This window comes from Hemiscyllium ocellatum, chromosome 11 (assembly GCF_020745735.1).
Source record: "Hemiscyllium ocellatum isolate sHemOce1 chromosome 11, sHemOce1.pat.X.cur, whole genome shotgun sequence".
NCBI classification, from domain to species: Eukaryota; Metazoa; Chordata; class Chondrichthyes; order Orectolobiformes; family Hemiscylliidae; genus Hemiscyllium; species Hemiscyllium ocellatum.
The window spans coordinates 70,891,957-70,907,469 of NC_083411.1; the positions used below are offsets into that span (position 1 = coordinate 70,891,957).

General features: G+C 38.9%; 1 protein-coding gene across 1 annotated transcript in view; it reads left to right on the plus strand.

Annotated features, from left to right (window-relative positions):
• Positions 1 to 9,703, plus strand: part of brwd3 (bromodomain and WD repeat domain containing 3) — a 111,114-nt gene extending 101,411 nt beyond the window's left edge. Inside the window, exons 38-40 of the mRNA XM_060832604.1 lie at positions 1,990 to 2,084; positions 4,061 to 4,219; positions 6,645 to 9,703. Of these exons, the coding sequence (XP_060688587.1) occupies positions 1,990 to 2,084; positions 4,061 to 4,219; positions 6,645 to 7,213 (823 nt within the window). The 3' untranslated portion in view covers positions 7,214 to 9,703. The remainder of the gene's footprint in view (positions 1 to 1,989; positions 2,085 to 4,060; positions 4,220 to 6,644) is intronic.
• The last annotated feature ends 5,810 nt before the right edge of the window (positions 9,704 to 15,513 follow it).

Genomic DNA, 15,513 nt, shown 5'->3' on the forward strand with positions numbered 1-15,513 from the left:
CAGGGGGTCATGCCAAGAGTTGCAACAGGCATATCTAAAAATGAGGAGTTAACCTGGTAAAGCTATTAAACAAAACTATTTTGCATGACAAATAGCATAAGCAAGTGATAGAGCTAAGCAATCTCACAACTAATCGATCAGATCTAAGTTCTTCAGTCCAGTCACATCCAGTCATGAAAGGTGATGGACATGCAAATCAACTCTCTGGTGGAGGTGGTTTCACAAATATCCTCAATAGACTAGCCTAACAAATCAGTCCAAAAGATAAGGCTGAAGCGTTTGCAGCAATCTTCAGCCAGTGAGTAGATGATCCATCTTGGCCTCCTGTGGGTGGTCACCAGCATCACAGATACCAGTCTTCAGTAAATAACTTGCTCAGTAATGCCCAGTTTGGGTTCTGCCAGTTCCATTCAGATCCTGACCTCATTACAGTCTTGATTCAAGCATGGACAAAAGAGCTGCATTTCAGAGGTGAGGTGAGAATGACAGATCTTGACATCAAGGCTGCATTTGACAGCGTATGGTATAAAGGAGCCCTAACTGAACTAGAATTTGTATCAAGGGCAAACTTCTGCTGCTTGCAGTCGAGCCTGACGTGTACATAGATAGTAGTGGTTGTTCGTTGTTCCAGCTTCAGAACATCTCTATTTGACTTTCGAAGGATCATGTATTAGACTCGACCATCTCCAACTGCTCCACTAATGACCTTCCCTCCATTGTTACATCAAGTGGGGATGTTTGCCATTGATTTCTTAATGTTTAGCACCATTCACAACTCTTCAGATATTGAAATGTGTTCAAATGTAACAGGATCTGGATAATATCCAGACTTGGGCTGAAAAGTGGCAAATAATATTCCCATCATACAAATGCCAAGCAATGACCACCTCCAAAAAAAAATCTAACTATCGACCCTTGCATTGTTCGTGGTGTTACCATCACTGAATCCCTCTTTATCAATGTCCCGGAGATTACCATTGACCAGAAACTTAATGGATCTGCTACATAAAAACAGTGGCTACAAGAGCAGGGCAGAGGCTAGAAATATTGCAGTGAGTAACTCATCCCCTGACCCCCCATACCCTGTCCACCATCTACGAGGCACAACTTGAGAATACACTCCACTTGCCTGGACGTGTGCAAGACCAACAGCATTCAAGAAGCTTGGGAGCATTTAGGGTAAAGTCCACTTGATTTGCACCACATCCAGAAACATCCACTCCCTCTACCACTGATACTCGGTAGCAATGGTGTGTACTATCTTAAAGTTCCATTTCAAAAATTCACCAAACATTCTTAGCACCTTCCAAACCTACGACCGCATCCATATAGAACGATAAAGGCAGCAGATACATGGCGACATCATCACCTGCAAGTTCCCTTCCAAACCATTTACCATCCATTACTATCACTAAATCCTGAAATTCTTCCCATAAGGGCATTGAATGTCAAACTAGTTTGTGACCTCAGCAATTCAACAAGGAAGCTCACCACCACCACCTGAAGGGCAACTAAGATTGGGCAATAAATATTGGCCCAGCTAATAACGCTAATGTCCCATGAGTGAATTTAAAAATAAACTTCACATCGGTGCAGTACTTTATTTTAAGTTGTCACACAGGAATTGCAGCAGCTTTTACGACACACCGTGAACTCCACAAGCAATAGTAGGAAAGCAAATGAGACCTCTATTTAAAGTCTGATCAAAACAGGCATCTCTGACAGTATGGCAAACCCTCATCACTTGAGCATTGATTAAAAATCTCCAGACCGTTCATCAGTGACAATTTAATTCTAAGCTGATACAATTCTGTACTGTAATTTTCCAATCTCCCTCTCCCTATTTAAGTTACTTTGGATTGATATCAGATATTAAGCACTCAATTAAATAGTTTCATAGTTTTACATTGAATGCGATTGATAATAGTTCGTACTGTTATCTTCATACTCTTCCTTTGATTATTTACTGTTCTCATTCTTGTCTTTTAGCCTAGCACATGAACCAACAAACACTTCACCTAAGGCAGACCTGAATATCTTACCGTCCTGTTCAGTTAGAGCTATTTCATCAAGAACAACTCCAGGTGAGAGTTTTGAATTTGCTCAGAATTGCGAAGTATTTTAAAATCACCATGTGATTGATTTGTACAGGAGTTCAGTTAACTAAGTTGGCTACATAGCTGGTTTGTGTTACAGAACAATGTCAATAGCTTGGGTTCAATTCCTGCACCAGCTGAGGTTACCATAAAGCACCTGCCTTTTTCAGCCTCTCCCCTCACCTAAAATGCATGACTCTTAGGTTTAACTTCTATCAATCATTTCTGTCTAATGAGAGAGCAGCCATCAGGTCTGTGGTGACTTTATCTTTACCTTTTTAATTTGTATACTTCAATAGGAAAAAAATTTGTTTTTTGGACAAGATTAACTATGAACACTGTGCAACAGTAGCAGTTCAATGGGAGTTTTAAAGTTTTTGGTTACTTTATTGTTCTCCCACTTAAAATACTGCAGTGACATGGAGGGCAAAAACTGAATCTAAAAACTGAAACAGAAGTTTTTAAAAATCTGAATGGACTGAATGCCATGTAACTGGAGGTTAATTAAAGTGGAGTAGAAGGTGGTGAGAATGAGGAGAAATATAAATCAATTAAATTTGGTTTAAGAAATTCAGTAAGCAGTTGCATATAAGTAATACATGGAAATTAAACTGTATAGTTCAAAAGTGACGCTGAAAATAGTAGAGAAGAGGGGTAACTTCATAGGGGGAAAAATTATGAAAGTGCCATTACTTCCCGAAGAATTTCAGTTTCAATAAGTTCATAAGCCTTTACAAATGTTCAGTTATGTTTTGGAACAAATGTACTTTTGCTCTTTTAAAGCATTTATAGTCCCATTTTCAGCAGCTTTCACTGTTTTATTAAATCATCTGGAACACCTGGATTTAGTTATCATTTAAGCCTCATTCGTTTTGTTTAACTTGGTTTATAGAATGAATTTGTCTGCAATAACAGTTACTGTGAAACATTTCTCAGCTGTGATGTAGTTTATAGAATCCTTAGTGTGGAAGCAGGCCATTAGGCCCAACAAGTCTACACCAACCCTCCTGAAGAGTATCCCACCCCAACCTTTACATTTTCCCTGTTTAATGTAACCTGAACACTCTGCAATTTAGCATAGCCAATTCACCTAACCTACCCAATCTATGGATTGTGGGAGGAGAGCGGAGCATCTGGAGGAAACCCACGCAGACAGTGTGAGAATGTGCAAACTCTGCACAAGCCCAAGGCTGGAATCGAACCCAGGTCCCTAGTGCTGAGAGAGAAATAGCGTGTAACCATTATAATATTGAACCATTTCTAATTTTATTTAAGATTTCCAGCATGTGCAGTGTTGTGCTTTTTTTTAAAGACTTAAACATTTGTTGCTTTTTTTTCTTCTGCTTCTTCTCTGAATCCAAATTCTCAATCTTTATTCAGTAGAGTTGTTGGAATGTCTTCACAACACTCATTTCATTAAGTGAAGAAGGCAGCTTGTCCATCAGCTTCTCATGGCAATTAGGGATGGTCAAAAAGTGCTGGCCCTGTCAGTAATAACCAGTGCCATGTGAATGCATTAAAGATTTGATTGCATGCTAGAGTGAGACAGCAACTCTTAATTTACTGAACTCCAACGTGAGAGGGTGGGGGGGACTAGAGAGCAGGTCAGTCCTCAAAGGCAGTGAAAATTCATCCAGAGGCAATTACATTTTACCTGCCAACTGAAAGTAAATTAGCTGCTTTTTGTATTTTAAAAAAAAATCTCTTGCCAGATTTTGTTCTCCCCAGAAGATGTTTACCAAAAAGAATAAACATGATAATGAAGTTATCTATTATTCTCCTCTTAAATCTCATCATTGTGTGCAGCCGTTCTTTTGTGTATATGACTTCTGAACTGAATCATGTGCATCTCTAGCAGGAATTACGAGGCAAATTTAGATTTTTAAAAATGCTTTCCTTCCCCTTCCTCATTGAAACCAGGTATGGTGGTTTATGCCATTATATTATAAAATTTTATTTTCCAGTTTTGGAAACAGAAGTTCTTCCAGTATCACTGAATGATGAAGTTGAGTATCTCCAGCTGTCACCATTCCCTGAATGTGAAGTACAGAATAGGAGTGGAATTGGTTCAGTGTCTGGATCTACTGGAGTAACTGGAAATGACCCTATGCCTACAGGGCAAGGTAATGACAAAGAAATGTGTCTTGTAGTTTAGCAAGTATGTAAGTGCTGAAGTGTGGTGGTTAAAAATGAGAATCTTTCTATGATGTCTATTCTTCTACATGTTTATTCACTCATTTGCACTTGCAATTAATTTTGCCACTGATACTACGTCATTTTAATGCAGGCATCCCAGTTGAGACTTTCTTTAGTGTTTTGCTGGTCCTAGGGTTAAATACATCCTGAGAATTTGCAGGAGACCATAGATACAACTATAGTAGTGTGGAACCATCTTCAGATTTTTCAGCTCAATGTTATTTCACTTGTATGATATTTAATTTGGGGTTTATAAATGCTTCTTTTTTTTTCCCTGGGGCTTTTTACTGACCCTTGTGTTGGCCCATGAAATGATTTTGCCATTTTGTCTTTCTGTATTTGGTGCTGGGGCTGATTACTCCTGCTGTTCTTGTCATATCTACTGCTATTTGCACCTAGATGCTGGAAGGGGTTAAATGTGGCATATACCAACTCCAGGATGCCCTGGCTGCCAGGTATGACCTCAACATGTTTGTTGATCTGGGTGGCAAACAGACTTCAGGTCAGCATTGAGGTCTTTGAATCACTGCCTCAGGATTCTCAGTTTCACCCAGAATTTTGAAGGCAGACCAGAAATCATTTGTAGATTGCTTCCCAAAGTTTTTGAAGCCACAGCCTACATGTTCAGAAGAAATATTTCCATTATAATTTGGATTCATGACACACCGAACTCATAAGATGTTGCAATGTGTCCTACAATATACTGGAATGAAGTCCACCATTCGTCACTGAATTCACATTTAGCCAGTGGATGATTTTATCAAATCTTTGTTCATGAAGGATTATTCATAAGAATAACTAGAGTGAGTATGAAACATGGAAAGTGACTCTTGTGAATGATCCTCTGCATATAAGCAAGCCCTGTAACATCAAGTTCTAGAGTGGTATTAATCCTCCAGGTGCTTGCATTTTATCTGCCATTACTATTTTATTCTACATAAGATTTACATCTGAGAAACAGCCATTTAGTCCAACTGTCTATGTTTGCATTCACATTCCACATGAAGTTTCTCCCACTTACTTTGTCTAACTATTAACATATTATTCTGTTCTTTTCTCCCTCATGTATTTATCCAACTTCCCCTTAAAAGCATTTGAGGTATTTGCCTCAGCTACTTATGAGGTAGCTAGCTGTGAAATTGAATCACAGTCTCGATAAATTTCTCCATCTTGCTTTTATTCCCAGACTTGGGCTCTGCCGCAAGTGCAAATACTTTCTGTACATGTGCTGGACAGACTCCAATCCCCCTCAACCTTTTAAATTTAGCACAGCCAAAACTCCGCTTATGCTGTCCTTGGTCTTCTACTTGATCATGCTGACCTACATTTAGTCCTGATCCTCAGTGCCTCAAAATTAAAATGGATATGCTTCTACTTAAATCATTTCGTAGTCTTACACTTGTTATCCTTTGTAACTTAATCCAGCTTCCGTTCATATTTCTGGCTTTGTTCTCTGTTCACCTTACCATTGAATCATTTTTCCTTCAGGTGTCTAAAGTACAGTGCTTTGGAATTTCAGCAGGTCTGGCAATATCTATGGAGAGAAATCAGAATTAATGTTTCATGTCCAGTGACCCTTCTTCAAAACACCTTCAAAGGACTTACTAAGATTTTTCAGCAGTTTTTGGTTTTGTTTCTGATTTCCACACCTGTAGTTCTTTTGGGTTTTTTAATGCTTCGGAACTCTCTCAATTTTTCAGCTTTTCCATCTTCCTCTCCTGCTTTCAAAACCCAAATCTTTGAATAAATTTCTCATCATCCTTTCTTAATTGTTCCTTTGATTCAGTGTCCTTTTAACGCCCTACCTCTGTGTTCATTTGATCATTTAAACCTCTCTAAATTGCAACTGATTATTTCTGCTTTGTTCAAAGTTAAATCAGTTAGAACTATTTGGAATTCTTTTGAATATGTTCACATGCAGGATTTGACTTGCATATGTTATAACAATCACCATTTTTTTCTAAGAAAAGGTAAATGGCTGGTAGAGAATCTGACCCGACAGCTTTTTCTTCTGTTTTGATAAAGTTGTTTCATAGCTAATCTTAAATGTATGGTCAGTCCAAGTGTTAATGCATAGTCTAAAATGAATGAGTCAATTCATACTATTCAAAGTAAGCTTCAGGATTTATTACTTAGAGATGCTGCATTCTGCAATAGTTGGCATCAGGTCTCTTCACAGAACTTGTGGATGTAACAGAGGAGTCCGGTCAAGTACACCAGATACAAGGTAAAATCTCTAGAAGATTCAGCCTACAAGACTATTATGAGCTGAAGTTAAAAGTGTGGCAAGTGTAAAAGTCAAGTAATTATCTTACATATGTTACAGCTGCAAATTTGTCTTCTCTTTTTCAGATCACTTTTCAAATGGTCCTTTAGTTAATGGTCATGGAATACGTACTTCTGCAAAGAGGAAGGCAATGAGTGATTCAGAGGAAAGAAGTTTAGAGAATCCAAACACTGGGGAGATGGACGGCATTGCACAATTAGGCCCAGGGTCTGAAAGTGGGTCAGAGTCTGCTCCTGGATCAGATAAAGACCACATTGAAGGAGATCATGATTATAGCAAGGCTGTGAGAAGAAAAACAACAAGGAAAGGAAATATAAAAAGCAAAGTAGTAAGGAGGAGGAGGCGGAGGAGGAAACGCTTCAGATTTTCAATACCAGCGAATAAATATAAACGGGCAAAACTATTAGATGATTGGTTTGATGAAGACGAATTGTGTGTTGATCGATTGAATAAGTGCTCCACAATTAGAACTAGAAACCAAGGTAGAAGGACGGTTTTATACAATGATGACTCTGATGACGATGGCTTTGTCCCAGCTGGTGAACGTCTAAACCTTGGTATGTCAAGATCGGGAAGAATGCGACGAATGACAGAAAAGGCTAAGGCAAGTCATTTAATGGGATGGAGTCACTGATCATAAAAGCAGAGAACATTTCAAACTGAACTTATTACATTCGTACTGCAGGGATATGATATGCACAATACATTTATTAATTTATGCGATGGGGTTGGGGGGAGCTGGTGTGAAGGGAGCCTTTATTTTGTTGTGGTGCTGATCTCATTATCAAAATGCACTTCAGTCTTCCAAACTTGCTTACCATCTGCAGAATCCAACCTCAAAGGCGGTGTAGCCTTAATATATTTAAAGATTTCTCTGAAGCCACTGATGCGCAAAGTCACCAACAGTTATGTAATAGGAAATACTCATCTATTTGCCGTAACACCTTGAACATACCTGGGCAGTGTTCCTGATCTTTCGCTTTTGATGTGTCGAACACAGAATTTGTTTCAATTCTAGCCATAACCTCTTAACCATTCAGTAATAAGCCTATCCAAGTTTTTTGCACAGTTCTTCCGGTCTCAGTGGCAGCTATTAAAGGTTTACAGTATGAATATAATTTACACTAATTATGATTATGACTTATTTGATCTGCACTGGCTTTTTTTCAAAAATCAAGATTGAATTGTAATATATGTTACATGTTTACTTGTTTTTATTTTGAAGTTGAACTTAACTTCACTGGTAGATTTTGTCTTCTAGTGATGGAAATAATGAGCAAATAATGATTGGTGCCTTTCTAATATGCTGAATTTAATTTAAATACTTGAGTGATATTGATGATGTTTTGCTTTAACTCTGTACATGTTGAGGAATATGAATTTCAAGCATTCTGAAATGCTTTTCAAATGTTTACACCCTTCAACATTGCAACATTTAAAAATACCTGTAATTTGTGTTTTAGCTTTTATGAATTTGCTATTTTATTGGCTTTCAGGCCCATATTTTGTATGCCGTCCTCCTTCAGCAAAAAAAATACAGCAAGAACTGTTTCATTGCTGACAATGCTATTCGTTGCTTATCTTTGTCATGTAACATATCTAATTTAACGTCACTTGTCAGAAGGCAGACCTTGTAATGGTGAATGACCACATCTAGAGCATCAACCAACAAGAAAATCTTTATAGTTTTTCCAAGAACTTGGATATGACTTCAAACTGCTTTCCGTCATGAAAAGATTCCTAAGTCACTGTATGCTTTGCCTGCATAGCAGTTCTAGTTTCCCTGTCTTTTTGTCTGTTTCTCTTTCCCTGTCAGTGTGTCTCTCTTTCTCTTTTATTCCCCTCCCCCCAACCCATCTGTCTGTCACTCCCTCTCCCTCTATTTATTTCCCTCTCTTTCTTTTTTTGCTCTTCTCTCCATCCTGAGTTGACCCCCAGGTTAGTAAATCCACAATTAGAGTTTAAACTGTTGGAATTGGATTGAAAATTGGACTAATGCCTTTCAACAGTGAAGAAATGCTTTGGGCGGTCTTGAATCTGAAGTCTTATTCTCCCAAATAAAGTATTTTCTTCATTTGTAATGTAAATCTGCGCTTTAAAAATTATTTTTTACAAACTAAGTACACTTTAAAGCATTATCATATTTATTTTATGGCTGGTTTCTGTTCACATTTGACATCATTTTCTGTTTGTATGTATGTGAGTACTGAGCTTGATAGGTGAAATACCTGTTGTTTATATAGAGAGAACCAGCTATATTACGTTAATGTTCTGTAGGGAGAAGAAAATGATTACACGATTTTCTGAGAAAATCATAATGTTATCAGTGTATGTGAATACACCTTAGCAAATTCTACTAATTGCATTTTCCCTGCAGTTTACATATGGCATTAGCTTGACAGAGGTGCTGTAAAATTGTTTAAATGATTTTTCATGCAAAGCGTTTCACTAAAGTTGCTTGAGGAACAATAACTTATGCAATCAAAGGTTGTATGGGACAAATCTGTAGTCCTGTTTATTTTTCTACAGAATCTGTGCATTGTGCACATGGCTTCATTATTTTGTATAAATTATACAAATCTTTATAAATCAATTTGTTTTTTGTAAAATGGCCTAATTATGTCCGCACAATCAAAGGTTCAGTCTTGAGTACATTTTAAAAATGTATATTGCTCACAGCAAGTGTTGAATTGCAACTCTAGTGAAATGCCTTATTAATTATTCTCCAAAGATTTGATGGTAGGAAGGTACTTTTTTAGTTTGAGTTTGTGTGTGTGTGTGTGTGTGTGCGTGCACGCGCGCGTGTGTGTAACCTTTCCTGTCTATAAGAGCATGCAGCATATTTCTTTTCTAATCTGTGAAGAAAACCATTGTATTAACTTCTTTCAGTCCTTGCTGCCAATTTGAGCCAAAATCTCCAGGTAGGTGATTTACACATGGACCAGATTGCAACAGTAAATTGACGTTCAGGGGACATGATTTCATCAAATTGTTAATTTTGGTGGCAGTCTCTATTTATAAATGTACCCATATAAATATATTTTAAGAAGTCAGCATTTCAGGGATTTTTCTTGCCTTTTGGGCAGACCAAATGTAATGTTGATATGCAATGTTTTACTGTGAGTTACAGTTGACCAATTTTATACTGTAAAAAGTGTAAATATGTAAGCTTTTGTTTATAAAATAGTTATTACACTTACATTCACAATGGTGTGAGTTCTTATTTGTTGAATGATTTTTTTTTCCCAAAACTACCATCAGTTGTGTTCCTATTTTCCTGTTGCTGATGTTTTATGGGATTGTACTCCTTTTACACTCTTCATCTCTACTTCTACCATCTCCATTTCTTAAAATGCGTGGATTTCAAAATCTTTGGCTTGGATATGTATAGCAGTACATCAGTAAATGGTAGTTAGGTCAAGGGGAAGGAGATGTTAACAAATCATTTGTAGGTCCAGTATTGACCAGGGTCGGGCGTAGATGTGAGTGTCAGTGTTTGGTTGATGGTTGTCTTCCAACCCTCAATCCTGAGAGCATTCTCATGTCTGACAGCTCAAGGAGAGAAGTTGTGTCTACTCTCTGCTACCCAAACCTGGACAAACCTTTGTTAGCTGCCCTTTGGTCACTGTTAAATCTGAAGAGGTTACCAGCCTCTTTAAATATTTAAATTGCTTACCTGGCTCCCTGAAGTGGTTGACTGCCTGTCCGTTGTGCCATCTGTCAAAAGTGGAACCAGGTCTGCTGTTCTTTTATCAGGTGCCTACCGTCTCACTGACCCTATTCCCTTGACCCATTTTAAAAAGTCTACTTCTTTCAGCCATATCTTTGGTCACGTTGGAATTGTCTCTTTGCTGTGGGACATTTTACTTCAACAGTGCAATCGAAAAGTAAATTGATAATTGATCCAAAAACCTTTTTAACTTTTGCTTCCTGCAAATATGAAGGCATTAAAATGAAACTGACAACATTGTATGTTCTAAAAGATTTGCAGCTTTTTCAGTCAAAATGGAAATTAGATCAAGATTTCATTCTGACTTGACATTTGCATAGCACTCCAGCTGTCTTCGAATGTAATAACATCGATTAGATGTTTTCATTTTTTTTGCAGTTAGTGACATGAGCTGATCTCTACTTTTGAAAACTAATTGAAAATTTGTGTTATGATCCCTGTGGAGACCAATATCTTATTTTAAAGAAATGCATGCTTTCAGTAATCAAAAAATATCTCTCTGATTTCAATTTTAAAATCTTACTGTGAAAACAAAAATAAAGCTGTATTTGGTCACCATGATTTTAGTAGAGAACATATACTCTAAATTACAGACAGAAAGCCATTAACTTTAAAAACACCTGAAACTCCCCTCTTTTGGTTATATTTCACTGTCATTTAAATAGACACTTTGTTCTGTAGGTGCAAGTCCAAGATGATTCTTCGCTCCGAGGAGCGAGCTTCTTTTCTTTTCCAGTCTAGTAGCAGCCATGCAGCTCCGAGACAATGGCATTTTGCACTTGGTTTATTTAGTCAGTGTGTGCGTTCATATCAGCATTCTGCATGGTGGACAATAAATATTTTTGATTCTGTTCCTGGTCTGCCTCTTCTAGCCCTGGTCACCAGTTAAATTGTAAACCCACAAATCCATATGTCTCTAGCCAAACCTCTACCCCTTCCTTAAAGTTGCCACACTAAGTTAAGAGACAAGACTTATATCATACATTATTGGTGGTGAAGGGGAAAAGCCCTCTGTTTTGGCACCAGTCCAGATCGGGTTAAGTCAACATATTTTTTGACTCCATACGAATCCTTGCCACATATGAGAGTTTGTGTGTGTGCGTGTTCAGACTTACACACACACCAATTCTCAGTTTTCATTGACAGGTTTATGATTTCATCCTCTTTATGGTGTTTTACTCCTTTTTCATTTCAATGGAATTAACAGAAAAAGGGGAAGGAGAGCAGCTACTTGGAATTTTCTTTTGTTACTTCCATACAGAAGGGCACAATGGGTGCTAGCTTTTTAAAGGCTGGATGTTTCTGCTGTATTGCTCTTAGCCAAAGCTTGTAGCCACCTGTCCAGCAACCAGTCAAATGTTTGTTACTATGCTGAACCCACAATAGGTCAGGATGAAAAACCAGAAACCACAGAGTGCGCACAAGCAGCGCTCTTCTATCTGGAATGCTCCCTCACTGCTTGAATAAGCCATCATTGCAGCTACACCTCTCTACACAAATTAAAGCTGGCCAAGAAGTAACAAAGAGGATTAATGAGGGCTGAGCGGTGGATGTGATCTATATGGACTTCAGTAAAGCATTCAGCAAGGTTCCTCATGGGAGACTGGTTAGCAAAGTTAGATTTCATGGAATACAGGGACAACGAGCCATTTAGATACAGAACTGGTTTGAAGGTAGAAGACAGGGTGGTGGTGGTGTGGGGCTGCTTTTCAGACTGGAGACCTGTGACTGGTGGTGTACCATAAGGATCAGTTCTGGCTCCTCTACTTTTCATCATTTATATAAAAGATTTGGATGTGAACAAAGAAGATATGTTACTAAGTTTGTAAATGACACCAAAATTGGAGGTGAAGTGGACATCCTCAATGGGATCTTGATCAGGTGGGCCAATGGGCCGAGTGGCAGATGGAAATGAATGTGAGGGGGGAGTGTTGCTGAACAAAGTGCAGGTTCATTGTTTCTTGAAAGTAGAGTTGCAGGTAGATAGGATAGTGAAGAAGGCATTTAGTATGCTTTCCTTTATTGGTCAGAGTATTGAGTATAGGAATTGGGAGGTCATGTTGTGGCTATACAAGACATTGGTTAGGCCGCTTTTGGAATATTGCGTGCAGTTCTGGTCTCCCTCCTGTAGGAAGGATGCTGTGAAACTTGAAAGGGTTCAGAAAAGATTTACAAGGATGTTGCCAGGGTTGGAGGATTTGAGTGAGAGGGGAGAGGCAGAATAGGCTGGGGGCTGTTTTTCCTGGAGTGTTGGAGGCTGAGGGGTGACCTTATAGAGGTTTATAAAATCATGAGGGGCATGGATAGTATAAATAGACAATTTCCTTTCTCTGGGGTGGAGGAGTCCAAACTAGAGAGCATAGGTTTAGGGTGAGATGGGAACGATATAAAAGGGACCTAAGGGACAATGTTTTCACGCAGAGGGTGGTACGTGTATGGAATGAGCTGCCAGAGGAAGTGGTTGAGTCTGGTACAATTACAGCATTTAAAAGGCATCTGGATGGGTATATGAATAGGAAGGGATAGAGGGATATGGGCAAGTGCTGGCAAATGGGATTAGATTAGTTTGGGATATCTGGTCGGCATAGACAAGTTGGACCAAAGGGTCTATTTCTGTGCTGTACATCTCTATGACTCTAAAACCATAAGCCATCCTTTTTGTAAAGAAATAAATTCTCATTAAACAGTTCTTTTCAGTTGTATGAAACCAGAGAAAATGTTGATTTACAATGTGTGGTAGACATAATTTGCTCAGAATGCACAGATCCCCATCTTTAGTTTCAGATACTGAAGAATTGTGTGCCATGCTGATTCATCAGAATTGCAGCTTGGTTTAAAAGTTTTAAATTATGAATAATGGGTTGCATAAACTTGTATTACTTTCAGAGTGGAAAACTGAAGGTCAATCTGAAAAAGGTACCTAAAATGTTAAAAGTTGGGTGGAGAAATGCTTTCTTTTGGGTAATTAAGAATATGGGGACGTGATTTTGATGTACTCTGGAGGGAAGTGGAGGTGAACTCTTTCCCACTTTTCTCCTACAACCCCCTCCCCCCCCCCCCACAGCGCACACTAACACAAAAAAAAGGAAATCCAGGACTTTTCACAAAGAGCAGTGGATACTGGAACAAAAGCAGCTTTGAAAGCAGAGCAAGATTTGCTTTAGATATTTTAGTTATCTAGGGAGCTGGAACAGCAAGAGGCAAATATATTTGAAGTATTGAACACTTACCATGCTGTCAAGTGACTCATGGAAAAGGCTCCAGGGGATTGAATGGCAATTCCTATATGTATCTTGAATACATCAATCGTCGCAAAAATGCCACAGAATCAGGTTGATTTAAAAGTCAAAAATATGTAAAATTGGAAAAAGCTAACAATACATGGCATCAATGGAAAGGATGATAGCTTACTGCTAGGATGTTTGCTCCTAATCTAATTCTATGCAATGAAATGCATCAGGTAGAAGGTCAGCTCTTTTGTCTTGGCTTAGTAGTCTGTTGACAATCTTTACATGTTGGTAGGACTGAGAGAAACTTGAAGAAATTAATACACATAGAGGTTCTGAGTGGTATGGCAAATTTAAATATGGACAAATCTCCAGATGAAATGTCCTCCACCTGTTGAGTGAAGCAAGGGAGGAAGTAGCAGGGGTGCTGCCAATTTTCAGTTTCTCTGCGGCCACAGAAGAGGTGGACTCGAGGACAGTCAATGTGGTAGTTATTCGAGAAGCAAGCAAGCGATTAACCAGGAAATTACAGACCAGTCAGTTTATTCTGCAAAACTATTGGAAGTCATTCTGGAGGACAGAATAAATCTGCACTTAGCTAGGCAGAGATTAATTAATTAGCCAGTGTGGTTTTGTTAAGCAGAAATCCCAACTGGCAAACTTGGTGAAATTCTATAGTAACTATAAATGCCGGAGGAAACATCACAGAAGCGCTTCACAGGAGGCTCTCAAGCACCGAGGGTGTCACCTAGACAGGAGACGGAAGGTCTGCAATACAACTTCCCAACTCGGCAAACAGAACCACAACAACAAGCACCTGAGCTACAAATCTCTCAAACTTTTGAATAGTAACCACGTATGTAGATGAGGAATATTTTTGATGTAACCTACTCTGAGGTCAGCAAGGCTTTTTGATAAAAGCCCATAGGAGACTGGAAAATGGGATACAAGGAAATATGGCCAATTGAGTCCAGAATTGCTGGAGAGGCAGGAAGCAAAGGGTAATGGTCAAGGGGGTTCTTGTGATTGGAAGCCTGTGTCCACTTGGGTTCTGCAGAGATCAGTGTTGGAGCCCTTACTGTTTGTAATCTGTACATATATAAATGATTTACATTGGGATATTAGAGGGATGATCAGTATGTTCGCAGATTGTATGAAAATTGTAAGTAGAGAGGAGGATAACTGTAGACAACAGGAAGCTATAGATGGGTTGATCAGTTGTACATGGGATTCAATCCTGTTAAGTGTGAGGATTAGGCAGGGACAAACAAGGCAAGGGAATACATGATGCACACTAGGACTCCGTGGAGCACCAGTCAGAGGGATTTGGAGTGCATATCTACCAGTGGGAGTAACTATTGCGTCTTATGGGCAGGTCTGTGGGCTGGTTATCTCTTGGCAGCTTTTACACAATTTTGCCTACAACATTGTTGGTTTTGCCTCCACTCCAGCCTCGCCAGAAACTGCAGTAGCAATTGATGCTGGTTGACTAACAGACCTGGAGGAAAATAAACATCAGATGGCTGTGAGATACACTGCAGTGTTGGTTGTTACCTTTGAATTGCAAATAAATGGTTTTAATAACCCATTTCAGCCCAGATGGGGTGCATTCTGGAGGGGGAAAAAACCCTCCCTGCAGGTACGTACATAGCAGTGATCTGTGAAAGGTGCTGATGCAACTTAGGATCCTGCAAGACCATCAGTGCTGGTAAGATATGTCGACACAGACTGGAGAAAGACCAGGAGACTTTATTTCCTATGCAGACTTGGATCTGGGAGTCAGCTCAAGGACCAAACACCATAATAGATGCTGACTTGCTTATTATGAAAGAGAATGTGGGGTGGCCCTACCAACATAGAAATGTTAATCTTTTATAACTGTACCTGTCACGATTGAGGTAGAACTAATCCGGCTGAAGTCTGTAAGATTGGTATCACGCTGAAATGTTTGATACAACGGTGAAGTGAATTGAATTT